Here is a 25,108-nt window from a genome sequence, read left to right on the forward strand (position 1 = left end):
AGTGCGCGCCAAAGCCACACTCCATTCCTAAGCACTGGAGTGCAGCTTTGGTGCAGCTTCTGGATTCTTAGGACCCATGCATCATTTAAATAGCATACCTCCAAAGAGACCCGAAGCAGCTTTATTTTGGCAGTCTGTAACAGGCCTTTGTCAACTTTATCTGATTCAACCCTCAGACTAATGCCTCATCACACTAGTGGTAAATGATCATGATGGAGATTCTCCTCATCTACTGTGGACTGGTTAAGTCATAAAACATAACCAAAACTTCAACATTATCAGGTCGCCAGCCAAAGGGTTGTGTACAGTCTCTCAAGCTGATACTTCAGGGTTTCATTCCTTCTCCCTCTTTGCATGTGGAAATGTGGAGGAAAGAACCGACTCTGGTACCAGCTCAATCTTACCTTGGGGTTCAGGCAGCACTAGCAAATGCCAGCTGAGAATGACCAGCTTCTCTCTCTCTCTTTCCTCATTCTCACAGAAGGAAGGAAGATAAAGAGTGAAACTGATCTCTCTGGTTAGAGATAACAGCATTATTTCTGCCCATAATTTGCATCTTTCTCACTGGTAGGGTAAGTGGCAGTTAATTGCCAGGAACAACAGATGAAGCCCATTAATTGCCAATTGCCCTTCCCAATAAATATTTGTGCACCATGTGATGGGATTTGGGAAGGGTCTGAACCTCTATGTGCTGTAGTAGGCCTTGGAGTCAGAGCTGCCACACACACACACACTGAATCTGTCTAAATAATCGGGTAAGAAAACATTATTTCCCCCACCCCCATCAAGTGCTTTTCTAGCAAATTGTATGAGTAAACAAAGCACCACAGTACTTTATATTTGTATGGTTGTGCTGTTCTGATGAACTGGGAATGCAAGGTATTTTCAGCAGATCCATTTTTACTCCCCATCGGATTGTGATGGTGGAGGGAGAAATTCTGTGCCAGACTGGTGACAGCTCTCTGGTTCCAAAGAAATTGCATGAAACAAAGAAAAAGAAAGAAATATATTAGGTATAGAATGTGCTAGCATTATATCATCATCATCATCATTATTGCAATCTAAGTTAAGCCACATTGTGTTAAAGAATGGCTCAAAATTATATGTCAGATTACATTTATAAACTTTCACTTATTCATTCGTGCACACAGAAGTGTTCTGCTAGCTGGAAAGGATCATGACAGATTTTGCACATTTTGTCCGTATTTTTTGCATTTTGCAATTCTTCACAAAAATGATGTTTGTATGAAAAATAATGTATTTTGCATAATATGAAACAAAAATAGGAAGAAAACCTCTTTTCATTCTTAGAACAAAAACATCCTGCAATTACAGTTATTATTGTTGTTTTTAATTAGGTGCCTTAGCATTCTTTTTCACCAAGGATTTCAAACATTTAAAATATCTTTATATTTCTATACTGACTTCTGTTTCTTTTATAACTGTACTTCCAGAGTGTCTAAAAATCAGCATTTCCCTCTTCTGCTCTTTTGCAACTAAAAAAACCCTCAACTGCTCTAAAATACTCATGGTTACATTTGGTTTTCTGAAATATACCAATTTTATCTTCACTTCTATAGCTGTGTATTTTATCAAAATATTTGCTCACTTTATAAGCACACCCTGTCCAACCATTTTCATATAGGACAAAAGTATTTACTTCAGATTCCAGAACCACCATCACTCTACCACAAGAATGCTTTAAAATACTGCCAGACACAGTTATTTAACAAATGACTGCAGGCCAGTGATAGGGATATACTAGCAGTAATTGATAACTCCATCAAACCCATGAGTTCAAAGAAAGAAAAATTACACATAGACAAAGGATTCTATTTAAACAGGAAGGAAATAAATGCAAGGGATGGATTCCTTCTTACTACTGTAAAATAAAATAATTGCACAAGCACTTGCACAATAGTTGTGTGCATGGATCCACAATGCAGCTGATTTTTCTGCAAGGACACACATGACCCTCACTTTTTGTCTTGGTGGTGGGGAACTATTTAATCATTGTATAACAGATGTATAACATGTTCTTGGTGCGTACTGCATAACTGGTTGAGCAACACCAAGAACCAGCGTAACTATGCTGTGTTAGCTGTGCACCTCATTTTAAAAACAACAGGTTGTTCAGATAGATAGCTGCATAAATAGTATTTTAGGTCTATAGGTCAGTGTGTCAACAAACAATATGAAAATGATCCTGTTTTACAAAGCAGACAGTGCTTTTTTTTTTTGCAAATAAATATTATATTCCAACTGACATCCATTAAGTATTGATCTCCACAATTCTATTTAAACATTATTTTTCAGACTGAAAATAAATGTGATTAAACTGGATGAAATTACATTACGTGCTCTTCCAATGTCTTTTAACTATTTTTTTTAATTCATTACATGTATATCACAGCTTTCTTCCAATAAGATCAAGACATACATGGCTTTCCTTTTTCCACTGTATCCTCACAATAATCTTGTAAGGCAAGAAAGGGATGGGGAGCACTTGTAGTCCATGGGCTACAGAACTCCCACTGCCGATTTAGACTGTTAGATTGAATGTGTGCTTGTGTAGAATATATTCACCTATTGATATGTCACTGTCCAGATCAAAATTGCTTCTCTTTTAAAACACAAACACACAGAGAGAGATAGGGGATGTCACTAAGGCTAACTACACCTATAGAGATATAGTATTCTTATATCCTTCTACAAATCAATCCTATACACTCTAGTCCTCTGAGGGACATCCAGTTACTCAGGAAATGTTTTCTTTGGCCACCCCAATTGTGGAATGACCTGCTGGAAGAGGTTTGTCAGCTTGAGGCACTGAGTTTAAAACAGCAGTAAAGGCCAGTCCTCACAGGTCTATCCATATAATTTTTAAATTATGAGTTTTAAAGTCTTCATTGATGGATTTTTAATATGCATTAGTTTTATATGCTCTTTTAACTGATGTTACATGTAATGTTATTTGTTGTTGTTCCCACCTCAATCCATAGGGAGAGGCAGGTAAGAGATAACAACTAGTAGTAGTAGTAGTGGTGGTGGTGGTGATGCAAATAAGGAGGAGGAAGAGGAGGAGAACAACATTGACTTTCTCGGACAATAAAAAACTTAGAAGCAGCACTTGGGCAGCAGTAGAGCATTACAAATGAATTAAAATGGCACATGGATCCTTTGTAAAATGTGAGTGAATTAGCTCTGGTGATTCCACAACAAACACTCCTCTGGAAGACATCTGAATGCTGGACTACCAGTATTCCAGTTCTGTTTGCTTAATAAAATCCCATTTCCATCCTAGATTGTACTAATAGGTTGGCCATCTCCTCTAAACCTAAATTAAAATAACTGTTGCTTTTTCGATGAATGTACCTTGTGTTTCCTGTAAAGGCTGTTGTATAAGACTCTGAAATGTTTTCTTGTGTAGCTGCTCTGATAAGCTCCACCAATCAGATATTCTATTACCAGCCCGATATCTATCAGTGATATTTTATAGCCCACTGGAAGAGTACTCTGCAAGATAAATTTTTGACATTTTATGTAGCAATAAATAAATATTTAGCAAACCTTTAGAGTTTTAGTCAGGTGTCACATATTCTCAGGAATCTTTACAATCCTTTAGGTTATTTGCATATTATTATCTTGATGTTGCAAATAGAGAGTTGAGGTTTAAAGACAATGAATTACCAGTATACAAGGCTAACTAGTATGTTCACAGTTAAATCAGAGTTTGAATCAGGAATTTCATGGTACTGTACAGGACAGCAGCTAGCAAACTGTGATAAATATTAATGATCTCCAGTGCAAAAGCTATTGTCTAAAAGAATCCTTGCTCCTCATTGTTTGGAATGGTGGTTACCTGTTTTACATCACAGACAAGATGGCGCAGAAGAAGATTTGTTGGCCCTTGTTTCTGGAGTTAGTAAAAAATAAGAACACAATAAATGAAACAAATATCAGAAACAAAATAAGATATAATTAATTAAATATGAAAGAATAAGTCAGGAGCATCAAAACAGCCTGTATCTGTGTACATGAACCCTTATCAGAAGCTGTGTCATAATATACAAAATTCTGATTTAAGATGTGGACAGAAAATAGTTGTACTTCGATAAAAGAAACTTCACAGCTCATTGTTCATCTGCACTCCTCACCCACTTTCCAAACAAACATGACAGAAAACCTCATCACCTCACTAAGACTGGTTAGAAATTCATCATTCTTGCAGCTTCCTTTTTACTGCTTTGTCCATCTACTGTCTACTACTGCTTATTTGTGGGGAGAGGGGATTATTTCAATTAAGCAAGAAGTGGGCTACTAAGTGTAAATGGCAAAACATTCATTTTCATCCCTACTGCATCATCTTGTATCATTATAAATTTTACAGTGTTTTTTGGGACTTGCATGAACTCCTCTTCGAATGTTCTGGAAGTCTGGTTGCCATTTTCCTAATATTAACTTTGGGGATGTCCAAGCATTCATTCACTCATTCATTCATTCATTTATTTTCTATCCTCCTTTTCTCCAGTACATGACCGAAGGTGACTTATAACAATTTTAAAAAGAGTACAGTTATAGCCTATTTGAAACAAAGGTTTAGAAACCAGTAAATAAACAATTCTACTAAAAATGCTGAATTAAAGCTGTTTAAAAAACACATTAAAACATTGTAAAAAGGATAAAAGAACAGCAAACCCCATTAAAAGACACTTATGCCACAGTATGTTAGAAGACAAAGGCCTCCTAAATAAAATGTCTGCTGGTAGAAAGAAGACAGAAAGGAGGCCACATTTGAGAATTCCAAAATTTGACAAGAGCCACTAAGAAGGCCCTCTTCCACATCTTCAGCAAATGGCCCTGGGATGATGACAGAAAGGAGAGACCCCACCCCCACCCCGAAGATTTTAAAAGTCTGGCAGGCTCACGTCTTTGTCATTTCAAATAGCCCCATTTGGATCAAATCAATGGACTAAGAACTGGTTTTCTATTATTACACTGTAGAGTTGCTTTAAAACACAAACTCACACACACCACACACAAGTTAACTGGGTGAATTCCAGGCACTCACAGTATTGTACAGTTCCTCCAGTCGGGCTATGGTAAGAAAACGGTGTAGGTTCACTCCATGTTCTATCAGCAGCTTGACAAATTCTACACGATCCATTACCAAAGCATCCAGCATTGCTTGTTCTAGTGATCCAACCTTCAAATAATGGAAGAAAATACAAAGGAAGAAAAATATTTATTCCTTATATTATTATATTTTAAAAAGCTAGGGTCCAAAATCAGGGGACAAAACTCAGATATAAGATGCTCTTTAGACTAGATAAGCGGAATAAATCACAATAAAGCAGAATTATAAATGTGAAGTCGAAGGCTTTCATGGCCGGCATCCATAGTTTTTGTGGATTTTTTGGGCTATGTGGCCATGTTCTAGAAGAGGTAGCCCGAAAAACCCACAAAAAACTAAGAATTATAAGTATTTGCAAACAGAATAAAGAAAGTAAATGTCACCTTCCAGTGCTGTCCGTAAACCAATATATGCTTCTTAGCAATGTCCAGTCTGTTCCAGGCCAGTGCCAGATTTAGTTGATCTGGGGCTGACATATTTGTCCCTATAAACAAACAAAGCTTCTCTTAGATTTAAATGTACACTTCTATTTTATAAATTGGCATGTCTTTGGAGGAAGATGCAGCAATGCTGGCATGTAGGTACCTTTCAATAGTGCAATCAGGATGGCCAGATCAATGTCTTCATGTTCTTCTGACTCTGCATCAAATATTGTTATCTGTCAAAACAGGAAAACATCTTACTGAGGGAAAGAAAAGAACAAACAAAAAGAAAATCAAGGGCTGCATTGTCTGGCTGGAGAAAGATTGTGGAGCACACAATTTAAAGGTAACTAACAAGTGGACAAGAATGGGGGAAATGTGACAGATGTTGTTGAACTGGAGCTCCCTTCATCCCTCACTATGTTGGCTGGAACTGATGGGATTTATAGTCAGAAACATCAGGAGCAGCACATGTTTCTCATCACTTGTTACTGGAAACACAAGAAAGAGTTCTTCAGTGGTAACTATGGGCAGATGACTATATTTGAACCATTCCTGGGAGTTAGGGATAAGATTAGGGAGAGATAGAGTTCTGGCTGGGTCCTGTACTGATAGAAAGGAAAAGAAAGGCAACAATGCTTGTCCAACAGCAAGAGAAACTCCTAGACAAGATTTCTTCCCAGCATAAGGTTGAAAGAAGCCTTTTGATAGGTTACTATGAGAACGCTGCCCTTTGTTCTAAATTAAAAGCACATATTCAGGTAACTTGTGTAATTCCGGTTGGTAACTCATGCAACAGTTTTTATCAAACCTTGTCAGAAATGAGAAGGCAATTGTCTATAATACTCAGAGAGGCCTTGCATGCAGTAAATAGGTCTGTATTCACAGTTATTATTTCTGCCACAAAATGACCTCATGTTATCTTCAAGTATGCAATCACATTGCTGTTAAAAGGACTTGATTATGGATAAACTTTGCACTATGATAATTCGTTTCAAGATGATAGGTTGAGTGTGGTTCCACTAAAGTTAAGTAAAAACGTAATGGCATTGCAGAGAATGAAATCAATAACAGGGGGTGTAATTAATTCATCACACTTACAGAATCCCTGTATTCCATACACTCCATTAAAATTTTGAACAGATGATGGGATTGTTTCTGACCCAAACTGAACATATTCTGAATCATTAATAAAATCTCTTCTCTAAACTGAGGACTCAGATTCCTGGAAAGACATATATATACATTAATAATAATATTACATCATTTATTCTTATTGTCATTGATCTGTATTCAATAAATATTTTTGAACAAATTAGTAACACCTAAAGCATAATCTCCATCCCATCTTTAAACAGGCTGCTCACAAAAGGTGATGGAGGATGCATTTCTGGATTACTTGCAAATGGTTCTGACTTAAATTAATTCAGCTTTGTACATGGCTAGTTATGGGAATTCAAAGTACAGTAAGTACCAGTAAATAAACCCAACAGTGATTAGCAACTGGACTGGTTCAGAAGTAAATTATTTGCCAGTTCCTTTTGTTGATATATGTGTAGCTGGCAGAGGAAGAAGACCTAAGTCCAACTTGCCTGTTTTTATTGGTGGACTGGGCACAAGCCAGATAGAATTAAATGTGAATGAAATAGACAGTTGGTGCCGCCAGCAGTTTTCCCTTCCTTCTGTACTGAAGTACTGAGAGAGGTACTGAAAAAATAATGGCTTCATGATATTGCCAAAAATATAACATAACCAGATGAGAAATCAATTTTCATCAGAAAATATTTCCAAACTAAGTGGTGAAATATGTACTAAAACTGGGCAGCCAGCTGGAGGAAGGTGATTGAAATGAGATCCTGAAACGATTGAAATGAGATATCAGATTCTTGGGACTATTGTAGCCATAATACCACTGGGATCACAACTTGACCATCAAAACAGCTTTAAAAGTGTTACTGCTAGATGAGCTGACTCCTGTGCTTCTCTGGAATCATCTTGCAAAATTAGAAGATAAAGATGTAAACGTCAATGGCCAAAGAATAACCAAAGAATCCTAAACTGGCCGGGTATAACATGTACTCAGCACCAACCTTCAGCAGGAAGTAGTTTGGAAAAGTTATTTTTTGGACTGCAGCTCTCAGACCCATTCCCACCCAGAATGGCACTTAAGGCCTAATGCACACTATGATTTAACCTGGTTTGCAAACCAGGTTATAGGTGCCTTGTTCACACTTTAGTCAATTACACCTGCTAGTGTGTTCGAGGTGAATCGCCACAAGCCTGCCTGAACAAGTTCTTTTGATTCTGGGTCTTTTATCAACTCTTTTGAAAAGACATGGGTTGCCACAAATGTGAATGTGCTGCCAATCACATTTGGAGAGCCCAGGAGGGAGGGCAATGGGCAGAGTGTGGGCAGAAGCGTGGAACATACTCATCCCACAGGTCTTACCAAACCGCCATTCTTTTTTCCCTCTTGGTGCTCGTGGCTCTTTGTGATTTCAAATTTCCTACGCTGTCAAGTGGTCCCTTTAAATCATCATGCAGATGTTTTTTGCTTCTGCCAGTGAATTGGTTCCCTTTTCCCTGTTGGCCAGAGGTCAGCAAAGTCAGAGGGGTTCCGGGGGGGGGGGGGGGGGTGGCATCATGGGTTCTGTGGGGGGGTTATTCTCTGGCATTCATGCATCCATGGGTGACATGGGGGATTCTTCCCTGGCATCCATGAATCCATGCATGCCAGAAAAGAATTCCTCCACAGCACGCATGAATCCATGCATGCCAGAGAAGAATCCCCCCACAGCATCCATGGCCTGCCCCAGCAAACCTACGCAAATGTGACAGTGCGCAGAAGCTGTTGTTGTTGTTGTTTTTAAAGGCGCACCATGCACCTCTAAGGAACTCCCTCCCCCGACTTCCCCAACCTCTGGCCAACAGGGAAAAGGAAACCAATTTACTGGCAGAAGCAGAAAACAGCTGCACAGTGATTTAAAGGGACCACTTGACAGCATAGGAAATTTGAAATCACAAAGAGCCCCAGGGAACCACGAGCCCTGAGAGGGGAAAAATACTGGTGATCTGGCAAGAATTGTGGGATGGGTATGTTCCACCCCTCTGCCCACCCTCTGCCCACTGCCCCTCCCTCCTGGGTGCCAGATCCAATTGCGATATTCAATTGGTTACAAATTTAAATGTGAATTTTAATACGAACATGGACAGCTTCAATTGTTGCAAGCATAGTGTGTACATCTACCTTTAAAGCCCTACCTTGGGCCCGAGTTACTTGAGGGAACGCCTCTCCCTACATAATCCACCCTGCACTCTCAGAACAACTGGGAAGAATCTATTGGAATATTCAAAGACCAGACTAACATCAACTTCCCATAGAGCATATACAGCCATAGCCCCCAAGTTATGGAACAACTTGCCGGAAGGGATCTGTCTTATTACCACCTTAGATGCCTTCAAGAAGGCACTTAAAATTGATTTCTTTTGGTGGGCCTACCCACCTGATCTTTTATAAAGAACCTAAAAAATTTCCACTCTGGCTGTAATTGTGCATTTTAGATGATGTTTTTATTGTTTTAAATTGCATTTTTTGAGTGATGTATTGTTTTATTGTATGTAATCCAGATGTAACTGCTGTTTTATGGTTGTAATCCCGCCTTGATCCATCAGGAGAGGCGGGAAATATAAATAAACATTATTATTATTATTATTATTATTATTATTATCTATTCAGTGTCAAATCGATCGTGCAATTTGAACCAATCCAGTGCAAAAACATGAGTGTGAATGAAGCCAAAAAGTTAACTCCTATGAAAACTAACTTTACAGGATCCAACAGAAATTGTATATTACAGGAACAACACATGATAAACCAATACATAATAAAGATATAGCCAAAGAAGTAAATATCAGCAGCAAGCCCAGAAAAAGACCACTTAAAAAGCCCTCTGAAAACTTGTCTATGCTCCTACATTGACATTCCCCAGGAGAGGTCAATATGCTCACAAGGAAGGAGCATTCACCTGGTATTCAAAGAGGCATACTTATCACATAATTTAAGGGGAAAGCTTAGATTTGTACTAAATGCAAGTTCTCTCAGCTCCCCTACTTTGCAAAATTAATTTTAGTTACTTTTCTAAATATTTGAATACATTAGATTAAAACCAATCTATAACTTGAGAGTACTCACGTCACATCTGCTGTGTGCTTATGGGTAAAAGCAAGGAGGTCAGCAGCTCTCCCAGTTCCCTCGTAAACTACTACAGGGATGGCAGGTTTGTCCCTCACATATTCCCACACTGTCAAGATCTCATTTGGACCACCTTCCACCAGCAGCCCAACTAAAGGCACTCCTTGTCCCATTCCTGTTCAAAACAGCACAAATTGTCACCAGTAATATCAAGCAAAGTTTCTTAGTACAGCTTTATAATCCATTGTCGCTTACTATTTGATGTTCTTTTGGTGCCTGTTTATCAAACCATTTCCTGTATTGCTATGTACTGTATATGCATTATCCTACCTGAGAGTATGTATTTTCCCTGGAAAATGATTAACCATCCATTATGAAGCCAAGCCCTCCCTCCAGTCCATCTGCCTTGGTCCAGGCCTTGGAGGTAGAGAAGAACTGCTGGACCTCTTACCCTTTCCCTCCACCACTCCCTTCTCCTTCTGTGTCATGTCTTTTTAGATTGTAAGCCCGAGGGCAGGGATCCGTCTAACGAAAAAGATTGCATGTACAGCGCTGTGTAAATTTACAGCGCTTCATAAATAAAGGTTAATAATAATAATAATTGCCATCCCCATCAGGGGGAATGGGGAGAGAAATGGGAGAAAAGGCTGCTGTTATCTGGTTAAAGAAACCTTAGCTGATTAATAAAACATTTGGTCAATTAAATTAACTAATCTCTGTTAAATTTCCACAAAATATAAGTAAAGACATCAATTGGAATCCTGTTGGGCAGTTACAGATATGTAACCTACACTTATGCATTAATAACACATTAAACACAATACAGGTGAAACTGAGACAACAGATACAGACATGGAAATTTATTCTTGCCTATATAAAAACACTTGGGAGAAAAGGGGGGGGATAGATAGATAGATAGATAGATAGATAGATAGATAGATAGATAGATAGATAGATAGATAGATAGATAACCAGCTCCTGCCCTTGACTGGATATTGTTTAAAATCCTTATAAGGATATGGAAATCTTTTGCTAATCCAAATTAAGTACAGTACAGGTATAATTGTTTCCAAGGCTTTTGGCTAGTCCAGAGGAACTTAAAAAAAGAAATGAAAAAAAGCTTCCAGCTACAGAGATGAGAAGGGATGAGATTCTAAAATAAACAGCTGCTTTCAGATGGAAATCTTTGTCATGGATATATAGGACAAACCTTTGTTTAGCTCTATTTGAAATAATTGCAAATAATAATAATAATTTTTATTTATATTCCATACCTCTCCCACAGATTGAGGTGGGATTACATCAACAATAATAATAATAATAATAATAATAATAATAATATAGTTTATTTATATCTCCCGCCTCTCCCACAGATCGAGGCAGGATTACAACCTTAAAAGACAATTAGTACAATTTACAATCAATACAATAATAAAATACTAGCATTGAATTTACCAAGAATTCCTATTAATTCTCTAAAAATTACAATTCGTACATTAGCCAACAGTCAGAGTCAAAGAAGAGCAGTCATAACCTTTTTGTATCGAATTCATTGGATAAGCGCGCCGGAAGAGATCCATTTTGAGTGCCTTCTTAAAGGCCTCTAAGGTAGTAATGAGATGGATCTCTTCCAGTAGGTCATTCCATAATCTTGGGGCCGTGACAGTGAATGCCCTATGTGAAGTTGTCATTAACCTGGTATTATAATATTCTAGTAAAAACTTCCCAGATGTTCTGAGAGTGCAGGGCGGATTATGTAGAGAGAAGCGCTCCCGCAAGTAACTCGGGCCCAAGCCATGTAGGGCTTTAAAGGTAATAACCAACACCTTGTATTGCACCCGGAAGCTAATTGGCAGCCAGTGAAGAAATTTCAGTATTGGTGTTATATGGTCAAACCTAGATGTTCTGGTGACCAATCTGGCTGCTGCATTTTGAACCAATTGAAGCTTCCGAATTTGGTACATGGGTACCCCCAAGTAGAGCGCATTGCAGAAATCTAACCGAGAGATTACCAGTGCAAGTACTACTGCTTCAAGGTCCTTTCGGTCAAGTTAGGGATGCAGTTGGCGTATCAACCGAAGCTGATACCAACCACTCCTGGCCATCACATCTATTTGGGATGTCAATTGTAAGGACAGATTCATGAGTACTCCCAAACTGCAAACCTTGTCCTTTAGGGGAATTGTGGCCCCGTCCAGGACTGGGTGACAAAACTCCATCCCTGGACTTGGGGTACCTATCACAAGTACCTCCGTTTTCTCTGGATTCAGTCTGAGTTTGTTTTCCCTCATCCAGCCCATTACTGATCCAAGACAGGCATCCAGAGGAGAGATGCCGTCCCTAGTCACTGCAATAGTTGTGGACATAGAGAAATAAATTTGGGTGTCATCAGCGTACTGATGATCCCCATGTCTCTGGATGATCTCTCCCACTATAATACACATACAAATGACTTTTAAGTCAGTTTAATGGTGAACTATATACATTGTGCAAAAAGAGGATCATATAATGAGCAAGGGTTGAAAATACTCAAGGTGTTTATCAAACAAGGTTATAACATGCCTCAGTTATCAATCACCTATGTAGAAAATATGTCATGCTGATACATATCAAAGGCATATTGCTCTATCTTCCTGGACCAAGGATAAGGACTATGAAACTGCAATTCCCATCAGCCCTCGGCTTTGATTCTTAGGATTGATGGACATTCCAGTATCTGGAGGGTCAAAGAGCCCACCTTCCCCTAAGAGAAGTGCTGAGAGAAACAACTTATAGGAAAAAAAGTGGAATAAGCATTACTTACTACTGTGTATTTTCTGAAGTGACAGGTACTTCTCCAGATTTCTCCTAAGCTTCATCTCATTGCCATACTTGCCCACTGTGCCATCATCAGCCAGTATGAAATGGGAGTGCATGCTGTTGAGTGTACTCAGCTTGCTGAGAGGGTTGCCCAGTGTCTGGTACAGGCAGACTACCTGAGAAGAATCAAATTTAAAGACAGCTCCTCCAAAACATAATATTGTCTTGAAGATTGCCCCTAAAACAGGGGTGGCCTCAACATAAAATGATGTGAGGTGATCACCTCCAGTAGTAGGTAATGGGAGGTGTCAACCACATGTTGAAAAAGAGAGCTGTGTTCCCCACAACCTGTCATGCAGACCTTAAGTTGCCTACTCCCCTCAGTAACAATGTAGGGCACCACACAGAAGGATTGTGTTGAAGGAAATTGAGGCCCTGTACAGACAGACCCTTTGCGGTGTCATGGCAATGTGCTAGGATTGCCTCGGGGCGGAGCATGAACACGCCCCACAACCCTACCACATCGCCATGATGCCATAGCTGTGTGGCACCATCCAGAGGCCGTGCACAGCTATGACGTCGCTGCTGCGCGCCGTCCAGATGGGCCCATGCAGCAGCGATGTGTTCGAGCCGCCACCAGCAGTTTGTGATGGTGCAAAAAGGGGCTGCTTTTCAGCGCTCCTTTTTTTGTGCAACCACGCCGAGCAATTTTGTTGCTGCAGCGCGGCTACTACATGGAAAAGAGAGGCAGCTCCCGGCCGCCTCTTTCTGGCAGTCTGTACCCCACCTGAGTTTTCTGCATAGTTTACTTTTCTACACAAAATGTGTCAAATCAGGCAGCAAAATGTGTTGATGGAGCCCTAATATCTAGGTCAGAGATGGAAGCAGGTGAGGAAGAGGGTGAGACATCCACCATGTAATCTCTTGTCTAATAAAGGAAGTATTTCTCTCACAAAGGTCTTATTGTTACATCAAAACATTTTACTGTGAGCTAAATTTTCACAGTAAAGCTCATAAGGATAAAAGCAGGACTCAGTTCTGTAGATGAATGCATTCACTATTAAGCAGTATAGGAATGTAAATGCTAAATGCTATTGCTATGTATTTGCCTAAAAAGATGAATTATCAAAGAAAAAAATTCAGTTGAATACGCAGATTAAACTGCAAACTTCAGCTATCTTTAAAATGTGCCATGTCTTTTGAAATAAAGTGACTTATTTTTCTATGTCAATAAATAAACAAAGATGTGCAATTTCATCTGCACTATAGAGGGGAAATGGGTAACATACACAATAATCAGTTCCCTGTTCCTACATCAGTATATGTATCTATTTGTATACATAAACTGGCTCACAGACATGCATGCATCCGATGACAAGTTATGCCATCTCCTTATTGCCAATGATACACATTTGTACCTATGGAACACTAGTTCTCCATTGTACATGCTTTTGGTTTAAAGCAAACAACACTTTTAGATAAAAAAACAAAACAAAGAGCCTTCATTAACTCACATCTTTTCCAATGAGGTCTTTCTGGTTCTCAATTATACCCCAAGAGGGGATTCCAACTGTGCAGATCTTTCTTAAATATTGGGAGGCATGGACTTTCAATGCATCTCCCACATGCTTGGACACACCTTAATAAATAAGAAGAAGCATTTCTTACAAAAATGTTTTATTTATTTTGATCATAACAAAGAAAGCCAACAGCCGTTATGGGGCCAATCACTCCAAGGACTAATGATCTTCCAAGGCCTGCTGATCTCTAGGCCTGGTATCAACCACAATAATTTGCCAACATTACTAGGGATAAAAGGTTTCTTTCCATTTAAATATATTTTAATAATAATAATAATAATAATAATAATAATAATAATAATAATAATATACCGCTATTCCTTTTTTAGATCATAGCGGTGTACATACACATTAAAAACAATATAAAAACAGCAAGAACTATTTTCAAAAGGACTGAATCAGATCTTCCAGGGAACCTTCCATAATGGGATGCAACTATCTTTATAATCATCCTTTGGGGAAATTACAGTACAGAAGCAAGTGTATAAATATCCTGAACTACAAATACAAAATCTCTGGTCACAGGGTATTCAATTAAAACATCCTTTTAGCATCATACAGGGTATAGCGTTAACTCTTGTAAGTAAAATGATATCCTATATACTGACAGTTTACATAATGTATTCATTACTGGTGTAAACATTTAATGGTAAAACTATAGGAGAACAGAAGTGATTGGACAAGACTATCATATTCCATCTGTCAAGATCCAGATTTTAAAAATTCATCAAAAAATGTGTTTGCCTATACAGCTCCAGCAAAAAGAAATCAAGTGGAGAGGCTTTGTTTTTAAGTCTGGTTCCTCCATCTCAGAACAGAAAAATGGCTATTTTGCTATTAAAAACAACTTCACTATGAGATAGTTGGCTTTGGTAACATAGAATGTAGCTCTAAAAATTATTAGTGAACATAAGCCTACTTCCAAATTACAAACTGAGTAACACATTGTAAGCATCCACAATAAATATTAAAGGAGATGTGATTGTTACAGTGGAGAAGTACAAGTTATAAATTGTCTAAACTAATGAAAACACAAAGTTCAAAATTAAGTTGCAAGGGCAGGTCACATACCGCCGAGAAGCAGTGCTGTCCCGCCGCCGCCTCTTGCGGCGTCCGGGAGCCGCAGCTGCCACACCACAGGGCTCCAGGACACTCAGAGGAAGGAGCGCGGAACTCGCGCTCCTTCTCGGGTCCTGGAAGAGGCGCCGCAAGTGCCAAAGGGCGCACTTGCGGCGTCACTTTCGGTGCGCCACATGCAGACGCAGAGCGTCCGTTACGTCAATATGGCGGCGGCCGTGTGGAACAGCCGCCGCCACATTGTACGTATTGAATACGTATTAGGCTTAGAGGGGTGCAGAAGCATCGCCCCTTCCTAACCCTAATACGTATTCAATATGTATTTTTTGGCGGTCTATAACCCGCCAATGTATGTTTCTCTGTTCCTTGATGTTTTGTATCTTCAAGTCATTTCCAACTTATGGGATCCTAAGACAAACCTATCATGGGGTTTTCTTGGCAAGATTTGTTCAGAGGGGGTTTGTCCTTGCCTTTTTCTGAGGCTGAGAGCATGTGACTTACCCAAAATCACTCAAGATCAAGGGTTTCCATGGCCGAGAAGGGATTTGAACCCTGCCCTCCAGAGTCATAGTCCAATGTATAAACTACTACCATGCTAGCTCTATTATATTTCTAAAATATTACAATTAAAAATGGTATTACTGTACCAGCGTTGATGCCTTCTGTCAGTATCCATGCTCCTGTAGTCTCAGCAGCTTTGACCAAACCTTTGCTAAAAAGCTGCTTAAGTTTAGCAGGAAGTTTGAAGTTCTGGATTCCACCATGAACAGAAATGACCAGTTTTGGCAATTCCATCTGCCATTCATTTAACATGAGCTGCAACAAGTGGTCCAATTTTGTATCCCAAGAAGTTCTGATGTACTGGAGGATTATTAGAATGCATATCCATAAAGAGAGAAAAGAAAATACTTCCATTTGAGGCATGTTCCAACACTATTTAGTCAATTGCCTTAATTTTCAATTGCCTGAAACTGTCATCATCTTCCAAAATTATGCTATGGAGGAGGAAGAGGAATAAACTTCATAGCTAGCATAATGTAAAGTTGCCTTTCGCACACCCCAAATTCTAAAATACAAGTAGGAATTGAATTCTTTTATTATGATTTTTTCCCTAAAAGGTGCTGTCATAGATGTCATTTAATGGCACAGTCAAAATTAATCCTGCCCATCCTCCAAACTACCACCCCAACATCCTGGCCTCTGTATAGGTCAGGATGGGCAACTGAAAAAAACAACAACCCTTTTTGGCCCCAAAAGCTCTTAAATACATCTCAGGGGTGTTTTTGCCCTGTCTTTGGACTCCCCCAAGGCATTTTAGGCTCTGGGGAGGCCTTTTTAACAAGTGAGGGAAATGCCCCCACAACCTTCAAAAGAGCATTTGGGGCAAAAGTGTTTTTGTTTAATACACCACAAGGGCCTGGGGTCACAAAAACAGCCCTTGGGAATATACTTTGCACAGCCCAGTGCAGGTAATGATAGCCAGAGTCTAACATACCAAAAGTGGGGCAAACTGGCCTATCTGATCCTTAAAATCCTGAGATTATAAATAATAGATTGGTATGCAGTTTGACTCATGTTTCAGAGCCAAAGCTTGGAAAAGTTACATTTTCACTACAGCTCGAATAATCCCCCACTAGCAAGGGAGTTGGCCATGTTTCTGGGCTCTGCTCAGAGTTCACACAGCGATAGCTTTCAGTACAGTCGGCCCTTCTTATACACGGATTTGTTATACATGGATTTAAGCATACACGGTTTGAAAATGTTCCAAAAAAGTATAAATTTACCTTGATGTTCCATTTTTTATTAGGGACACCATTTTGCTATGTCATTATACTTAATGGGACTTGAGCATACACAGATTTTGTTATACACGGGGGATCTTGGAACCAAACTCCAGCGTATAACAAGGATCCACTGTACAAAATATTATGAAAATGGTGAAAAATGTATACAATCTGAAGGGAAAGAGTATTTTCTTGAGATGTTGTGAAGTGTCTGATCAATTTTGCACATGCTCGTTTTCCCTTGATATAGCAAAATTGGCTTATGAGAAATCATGAAGAAAATTCATACATTCTCGTATCTTTAAATATTTAACTCCAACAGTTTGATGTTTAGCACAGGTATCAGTACCTGAAGTTTTTACAGTCTTAATATTATATAACTAAGGGCCTGAACAGAGAGGCCAAAATAAAGCTAATTTGGGTCACTTTGGAGGTATGCTGTTTAAATGCTGCATGTGTCCTAAGAGGCCGGAAGCCATGCCAAACCCACGATCCACTCCTAAGAACTGGAGCACAGCTTTGGAACAGCTTCTGACCTCTTAAGATGTGTGTGTCATTTAAACAGCATACCTCCAAAGTGACGCAAAGCAACTTTATTTTGGCCTGTCTCTTTGGACCCTAAGTCAATTATACCTATTAGAATCCCATTTTAAAATGTATGCAAACCTTAGCATGGTAAGTATGATCACCATCTTGAAAACTGATAGTACCAAATGCATCAGTTGGGCTTGTCTTTGTATCCTTTTGAACAGACCATTCCTCATTCTCTTTCTCCTTTGCAGACTGAAAGACAGGCCAGCTATAATCTATCCCTGGATGGTCACCAATTAGCCGCCCACAGCAGCATCTTAAACAAAAAGTCAAATAAAAATAGCTTCAATCTAACAAATAGTGTTATTCTGAACTACTGAACATAAAAACAACCACATTAATGTATTGCATGGTGATCCACAGATTATTAAAATATTAATATATTAACATATTGACATCAATAATCAGTTTATACCTTTCTGACAGGAAAGATCAGACTGTATTCAAGGAAAGCACAGGAAAATATTGATTTCCTCCCTAATATATCTCCCATTACTGTTCAGTGAAAAAGGAAAGCTTGAAAACCTAACTAGAGGTGATGCACACCCCATTGAAATTAACATTTGGAGGGCCACAAATTGCCACCCTTGTTCTATTCCAAACCTCTCTAAAATACAGTTTTGTCTTACTGGCAGCTGTGTAACAGTTTTCTCTATTTGTGTTTTTCTTCAATATCCAACAAACAATACCTATTTGCATAGAGGTCTTCAGATTCTAGCATCTAGTTTAACTTCCAAAGTGAATCTTGAGTGAATTTGTCAGTAACTTATTGAACTGAAAGTATGATTAATAAGGAAAGGTTATACAGTGATTGCATTTTCAATGATAAACATTCAATACCTATTGCTTACTTTACATAGTACAGTCTCCATTTGTACATGGACTTACCGGATTAAATTCTGACATACTTGACAGCCTGCAGGACACCTGAGAGGGGAAATAGGTATAAAATACTAGTATATAGACAACATGCTTTCTATATAGTTGATGTTCATAAAACATAGTTCATGTTGAGCAACAGAGACATCTAACAATGTTGTTGGTGATTCTTTGCTGACATTTTAAAAACAATTCTGAGCATTTAATTCACAGCTCCAAAATTCATACCCACAGAAAGTCTATGTACCCATGGAAAGAGCTACAGCTGCTTCAGGCAATATTAAATCCTTTCTCATACACAGTAAAGCAGCAGACTATGCCTTGCAAAAGCTTACTTTACCCTAGCCCAGATTACCAAACAAGCAGACCCAGGTGTTATTGAAGTTGCTGTGGGTACTTTTTAATTGTCCATTTCCTATTACATGCAAAGCTGAATGGATGCAACCCCTTTTGATGTTTGCATTAAGCAGTGTTGCACAGTTTTCATATTATAGTATTGTTTGTAGTATTGCATCACTGACCCCCCCCTCCATTCTCTCATCCATCCAGTCTTTAGTATGAGTGCAGTTATGCCTGCTAGTATTTTCTAAGTTCTTTGGCATTGTTTTTCTTTTTTTCATCCTTTAGATTGTTTGTTACATGACCCTAGGTTTTACCCTTGACTTATCTATGAGTCATATCAAAATCCATAGTTTTGGCCCCCAAACCTGCCCTTAACTTATACATGAGGTCGACTTATAGTTGAGTATATACGGTATAGTTATCATCATGTCTTCCCTGGCTTTATTCTAGCTCTGTCAAGCTGAACTTTCTAGTTTGTAACTACCACACTTTGTAGTGCTATTAAAACTGCTCCACAATTCCACAAGGCACTTGTGATAAAGATCTCTCTCTTCATTCAATATTTAAGCAAATAGTAGTGCAAGATCTAACTGGATGGGTATTATGGCAATATAATAACTCATGGATTACAAACTGTGTGCTGAGTAAATCAGAAGTTTATAAAGGGTGCTTGCCACTCTAAGGGAAAGAAAAAGAAGAAGAGGATACCAAGTTAGAAGATGGCTGTTCTAATTCTAACATTGTTACAGTGCAGATTAGTACTGTAATGTGGTTTTTTAAAATAAAATTTCTATTACCGCTGCTTGTACAATTCAGTCAAAATAAAGAAAAAGAAGCAAAGTACCTGTGAGGATCTTTGGAACTTGGTACAATTCTTGTACACTCTCTTTTGCTGAAGACGGCCTCAATCCAGGATTTCTGGGACTGAACATAAATATTACATCTCAAATGCTATCTATGCTTTAGTAGATTTTAGTAGATTTTAAAAAGCAGATGTTCTACAGTATTAGATCATAGGAACCTTCTTGCAATGTTTGCATTTTGATCCAGGCTTGAACACAGCTGTAATATAGTGAATTACACTGATTTTTGTTATGTCAGTAAGCAAAGGGATCTTGCAGCACCTTCAACACTAACTGAAAGACAGACGTTGGTAGCATAAGCTTTCATAGACTTGAGCCTACTACCTCAAATGGTTTAGTCTGTGCTGACTTGACTCTGTGTCTAGAAATCTCTTTCACCATCCTCTGCCTGAGAAATGCTGAACTGACAAAACTGATTCCTGCAAGATGATGATCTATTAATGCCTAGCAATTACTGTATGGTTATAGTGTATAACATGGTGCCACCTATTACATAGAGGTGTCAGTCTTATTTTCTAACAAACATTCTACCCCCACCTGCTATTACTGTAGCAATGACAATGAAAGGAAAACAACAGAAAAAATGCAACCTATCAGTCCTAGCATCTAATTGAAATGCATATAAATTTACTATTTATTTCTGCAAGTGATGAAACATTTTAAAAAGCTGGATAGCTCCCCCCACAAAACACCATATACACAGGGCTTTCTGAATTAATTCCCTCACACAATCTATGAATGCCCTCAGCCACACTGTTGCTTAGTCTCCCCACAACAATCTGGCTCTGAATGGTAGAAGTTTAAGATGTGTAGCTCTATGTAATCTGTACAAAGGCAGGGGACATCCACACAGCAGTTCGTTCCCATTCCTTTTCTTCTACATTATATCTTTCTTTTGCTCATTTAGTTGAGAACAAATAAAAATAGATAATGCCAAATGTTATAAGTGCAGTTAATCTTAAAAAACAGAAAAAAGCTGTAACTGTTGTGGCACAGACAATGGATTAACAAAGTGTTTCAGATTTCTGAACAATTCCAGATGATGTTATCTTCTCCTGTGAGCCATTAGCTAAGGAAAGAACTAATGCAGCCCCTTTTCATCATTGCTTATGCTGGGTAGGACTGCTGGGAGTTGCAGTCCAAACATATCTAGAGGACTGCATAATTCCCATTCCTGGTCTAAATTTAGTTGTAATCACTGTAGCTGTTTTCTGTGGAATAGACATATTTTCCCCTCCTTTTTTGAGAGAGAATTTAACATTGCAGGCAAAAAGAAAAAAAGTTCTATTGGTGTTTTTATCAGGTCTTCATTATTCTCCAGAAATAGTTTGAGACAGGGTTGAACATCAGATTCCAACATTAACCAGTAAATGTGGACTTAGGCTTCACTGGCCTTTTAACCTTTCCATCTTTTCTTTTTCCTGTTTGAATGACTCCTACGGGTGTCAACTTGTCTGTATATTCTTTCAAGTTGCCTTATGGCTTATGGAGGCTCCATGAATTTCATAGGGATTTCTTAACCAAGCAATATCAAAGGTGGTTCTGCCAGTTCCTTCCTCTAAAATAAAGCCTCCACCATCTAGGATTTGTTGGCCCATCCATGTACTAACCAGATCTGACCTTGCTTAGCATCCAAGATCAGACAGGATCTGGTGTCTCTGGAATATTTAGGCTACTTGCCTTTTAATTCCCCTCCCCCTGCATTTTCACTGGGAGGCATAGCATTCCAAAATTCTGTGGAGCTGGTGAATCTGTTACTAGTAGGTTCCCAGATTTCAAGACTTGGCACCATTTCTCCTGTCCTCAGGGTTAGTGGGGGAAATTATCAGGGTGAGAATATTGCCCTGAAAGATTAGCATGTATGTATGGCTGGCTGGCTATAGTACTCACTTGATACACTTGGTATGTTTTATTTGGATGGCATCGTCTCTGCAACTGAGACTGATGCTGAAAGTCTTGTGCTTAAGGTATCATGCTCAATGACATCACCAGGGGATGTTCTTATATCTCCCTTTGTAACATCACTAGGGTCTTCCCATGTAGCATCAGCCTTGTAACATTACAGTAGGACATCTCTAGATCTTAGGTTTTGGCCTAACCTGGCAACCCTAATTTCCAAAGAGGCAATGAATGCAATGTCAGCTTTATGGCTGTCCTCTCACACTTGCTCCAAGTTCTGTGGGATCAATCCAGGTGCTGGGATTTACTCCTAACAGAGATTTGACAGCAAAGCTCTGGTGTCACAACAAACTACAGCTCCCAGAATTTCATAGAATTCAGCCATGGTAAAGAGGTCATTCACACTTATGTTTTGTAGCGAGGAGATCTGGGTCTCCTCAGTGATCCCATACCAGATCAAAGTCCCCACTATGGTTTGCCACGATCAAAACTCTCTGTGGCATTTAATCCATATTGCCATCCACACTTGGGGGGAATGGCCATAGGGATAATATGCCACAAGAGATTCAATCGTGGCAGGAGGGGAAAGAGGAAGAGTAGGGAGGACGAAGAAGCTCATAGGAGGAGGAGAGAGAAAGAGGGGGAAGGAGAAAGAGGAGGGAGGATGAAGGAGGACATAAGAGGATGCAGAGGTGGCAGGGGAGAAGAAGAGGAGGAAGAAGAGGTGGTAGACACACCAGATCATTTTAAATATGGAGGCACCTCCATTTTCAAAATGATCCCACGCAATCCAGATCAATCCAGTAGTGAATTCTCACTACCAAAGATCCGGATTGTTGTGGCGCCGTGAAAAGGACTCACTAGATGACCTGGTGCCAAATGTCTCTGGTCAAGTGGGGACCCCCTCTGCAAACTGCACTGAGTGCAGTCGGGGGCAGTGTGAATGCCTATGAAATAACCTGGGTTCCACACCGGGTTATTTCATAGTGTGAATGAGCCTAAAGTGATATCAAATTGGATTATTTCTGCCATTTGGATACAGCCTAAGAGTCAAAGACCTGTCTAAAATAAAAAAAGTACTTTGCCTGCTGATGGAAAGAGAGGGAAGGAGTTACACAATCTGGAAGCAGTCCCCAGGAAGGTTTTCTCTCATGTTCTTTCCAACATGACTGTGATGGAAGTGGAACAGAGGCAATGCCTTTCCCCAAAGATCTACACTAGAGTGGACAAAAAGCAGCCCATCAGCCATTTTTGTCAACCTCAGAAGTAGAATTCTAGGGGGTTTAGGGGGCATTTTGGGCCCAAGGGAGATGTGTTTTAAAACCGGTAGTAACTTCTTCACATCCAGTTTTTTTTAAGGCCTCTACTATGCCTGAAATGGCACAGGACAGTCTTAAAAGCATAATGAAGATGCCTGACATACCCCCTTAAGAGTGTTGGAGGGTACTTGGAGGCAATGTTTAAAAGGTTTTCAGAAGAGGTGGCCAGACCTTCAGGGTCTCCTGGGGGGCTAATGTGGCTCCCTGGGATACCAGAATTGTCTATGTCCGATCTAAGCCAAGGGTGGGCAACTGCCCAGGGGACAGGGGACATTTTACCTCCCTGTGCCCATCCAGAAGCCCAAATCAGTTAAGTTTCAACGCACCTAAAATGATATGATGTTACTTCTGGCTGCCCTTTAGGCTAATTTAAGGGCAATTTCCCCCCCTCTTTTTGGTGTTTTGGGGAAGTTTGGGAGGATTAGTTGACGAGAATTACTGCTTTTTACAGCAGGTTTGGCCAGGGGGAAGGGGGGAGATAGTGGCATAATGGTTTGAGTGTTGGACTATGGCACTGGAGACCAAGGTTCGATTCCCTGCTTGGCCATGAAACCCACTAGGTAGTCTTGGCAAATCACATACTCATACACTTGTCAAGTCACAACACACAACACACAATACACACAGAGAGCTAGACAGGTGTTCTGGTGGGTCCCCCAGTCCAAACTTAGGGGTTTCCAGGGCTTCATGCAGCCCACAAGCCACACTTTGTCCACCTCTGATATAAGACGGCAGACATGGGGTAGGAGAAAGAACACAGTAAGAAAAAGCAATGAACAGACAGTTAAAATCTCACATCAAGAAGGTCTAGAAAAACAAATATCCCATGAGATATTTCCTGAATAGTGATTGGGACTGACTCACATAAATATATCATGGAGTCTTCCTATATGTAAGAATATTTATACATATAGATAAGCATTCAGCTCTGCAAGTTGCTATCTAGTTTGAAGTGGTGTCATCCAGACACAGGCTTACCATCTCATGTGCTGCTTCTGAAACTAAATTTCAACCCCAAGGGCTGTCAGGGCAGAAGAGAGGGGAAAGCCACTGCAAACAAGAGGTCATATGTACTGCACCTCACTATGCCATTTATTCTGTCCTAACATGATCTCATTGTTTAGACTTTCTGTATTAAACCATACAAGTAATTGACACAATGCTGATCCTATACCGGAAGTCAGAGCTTTTTGATGCAGTACACTAATTAAACACTGATAAGCAAGGGATAACAAGTATTTAGCAGCTCTGGAATTAAGTTTGCTAAATTCATGTCTGCACGAGTATGGATATAAATGAGCATTGTTCAGAAATTGACTGGTGGACTGGAAAAAACCAGGTTACAAGTATTAGTATTCTAGGCCTGTTATACCACAAGCTGATTTATCCTGGGGTGAAGAAAAGGTTGCCAATGGGTTGGCTTTAAAGTCAGTCAGACCTGGTTTCCCTGCTTCTAAATGAGCAGGGTTGTTGTTTTGAGGAGATAAAATAAGGTTAAATAATGTCTAGTAGGTTATTTTTTTTTTTAATCGCCACAATTTGAATTAGCAAAGTTACCATGAAGCAGGCAACTGTTCCAAATTCCTTCTCCTCACTTCCCTCTCTCATATTGGATGATAATGATGATGATGATGATGATGATATCACTGATAATACATTTCATGCATTTAGCTGGGAGCGTCTGGTGCCTTAGGACAAGATATATTAGAACTGCTGAAACATGCTTTCTTTGTTGGTGTGTGCCTTCAAGTCCTTCTCCAAGGTGTCCCTAAGGTGAACATGTCACGAGGTTTTCTTGGCAAGATTTGTACCAAGCCTTTGCCTTCCTCTGAGGCTGAAAGAGTGGGACTTGCCCAAGGTCACCCAGTGGGTTTCTGTGGCTGAGTGGAGATTCGAATCCTGTTTTCTGTTGTTATGGCAGCCAAACTGTGATCATTTTGGCAAGTTGTCAGGGAGAAAGGAGCAGGGGAGTGAGGGAGAGAGTCCAGGTCAAACAACTTTGTTTTGGGAACAGAGGAAAGCTAGGTTTGGGGAAGAAGAAAAAAAAATGTAATGTGAAGAAGAAGGAGGCATAATAGTAGTGAGCATTGTATGGAAGTAGAGGAAGTGGCTTACTGATTTAGCAGAAAACCAAGGCCCTTGAGCCTTGAGGGGGGGATCTTTTCAGCCCTCTCCACTCCAGTCCATATGAATCATAGAATCACAGTTGCAAGAGACCTCAAAGGCC

General features: G+C 39.6%; 1 protein-coding gene across 4 annotated transcripts in view; it reads right to left on the reverse strand.

The window, feature by feature from the left end:
* TRPM6 (transient receptor potential cation channel subfamily M member 6) overlaps nucleotides 1-25,108 on the reverse strand; it is a 102,126-nt gene that overhangs the window by 70,216 nt on the left and 6,802 nt on the right. For 2 of the 4 annotated variants that reach the window (XM_042452252.1, XM_042452251.1), the window contains exons 2-15: nucleotides 19,645-19,724; nucleotides 18,468-18,506; nucleotides 17,655-17,835; nucleotides 15,852-16,065; nucleotides 14,062-14,186; nucleotides 12,552-12,723; nucleotides 9,749-9,923; nucleotides 6,658-6,781; nucleotides 5,720-5,792; nucleotides 5,518-5,618; nucleotides 5,072-5,206; nucleotides 3,863-3,916; nucleotides 3,376-3,516; nucleotides 834-962 (exon numbers count right to left, since the gene is read on the reverse strand). In XM_042452252.1, the coding sequence (XP_042308186.1) occupies nucleotides 834-962; nucleotides 3,376-3,516; nucleotides 3,863-3,916; nucleotides 5,072-5,206; nucleotides 5,518-5,618; nucleotides 5,720-5,792; nucleotides 6,658-6,781; nucleotides 9,749-9,923; nucleotides 12,552-12,723; nucleotides 14,062-14,186; nucleotides 15,852-16,065; nucleotides 17,655-17,835; nucleotides 18,468-18,506; nucleotides 19,645-19,724 (1,743 nt within the window). Of the gene's footprint in view, nucleotides 1-833; nucleotides 963-3,375; nucleotides 3,517-3,862; nucleotides 3,917-5,071; nucleotides 5,207-5,517; nucleotides 5,635-5,719; nucleotides 5,793-6,657; nucleotides 6,782-9,748; nucleotides 9,924-12,551; nucleotides 12,724-14,061; nucleotides 14,187-15,851; nucleotides 16,066-17,654; nucleotides 17,836-18,467; nucleotides 18,507-19,644; nucleotides 19,725-25,108 lie in introns of those variants that run through there. The other 2 variants (XM_042452253.1, XR_006102200.1) reach the window with 2 other exon arrangements.

The sequence above is a fragment of the Sceloporus undulatus genome, chromosome 2 (genome assembly GCF_019175285.1).
Source record: "Sceloporus undulatus isolate JIND9_A2432 ecotype Alabama chromosome 2, SceUnd_v1.1, whole genome shotgun sequence".
Lineage (NCBI taxonomy): Eukaryota > Metazoa > Chordata > Lepidosauria > Squamata > Phrynosomatidae > Sceloporus > Sceloporus undulatus.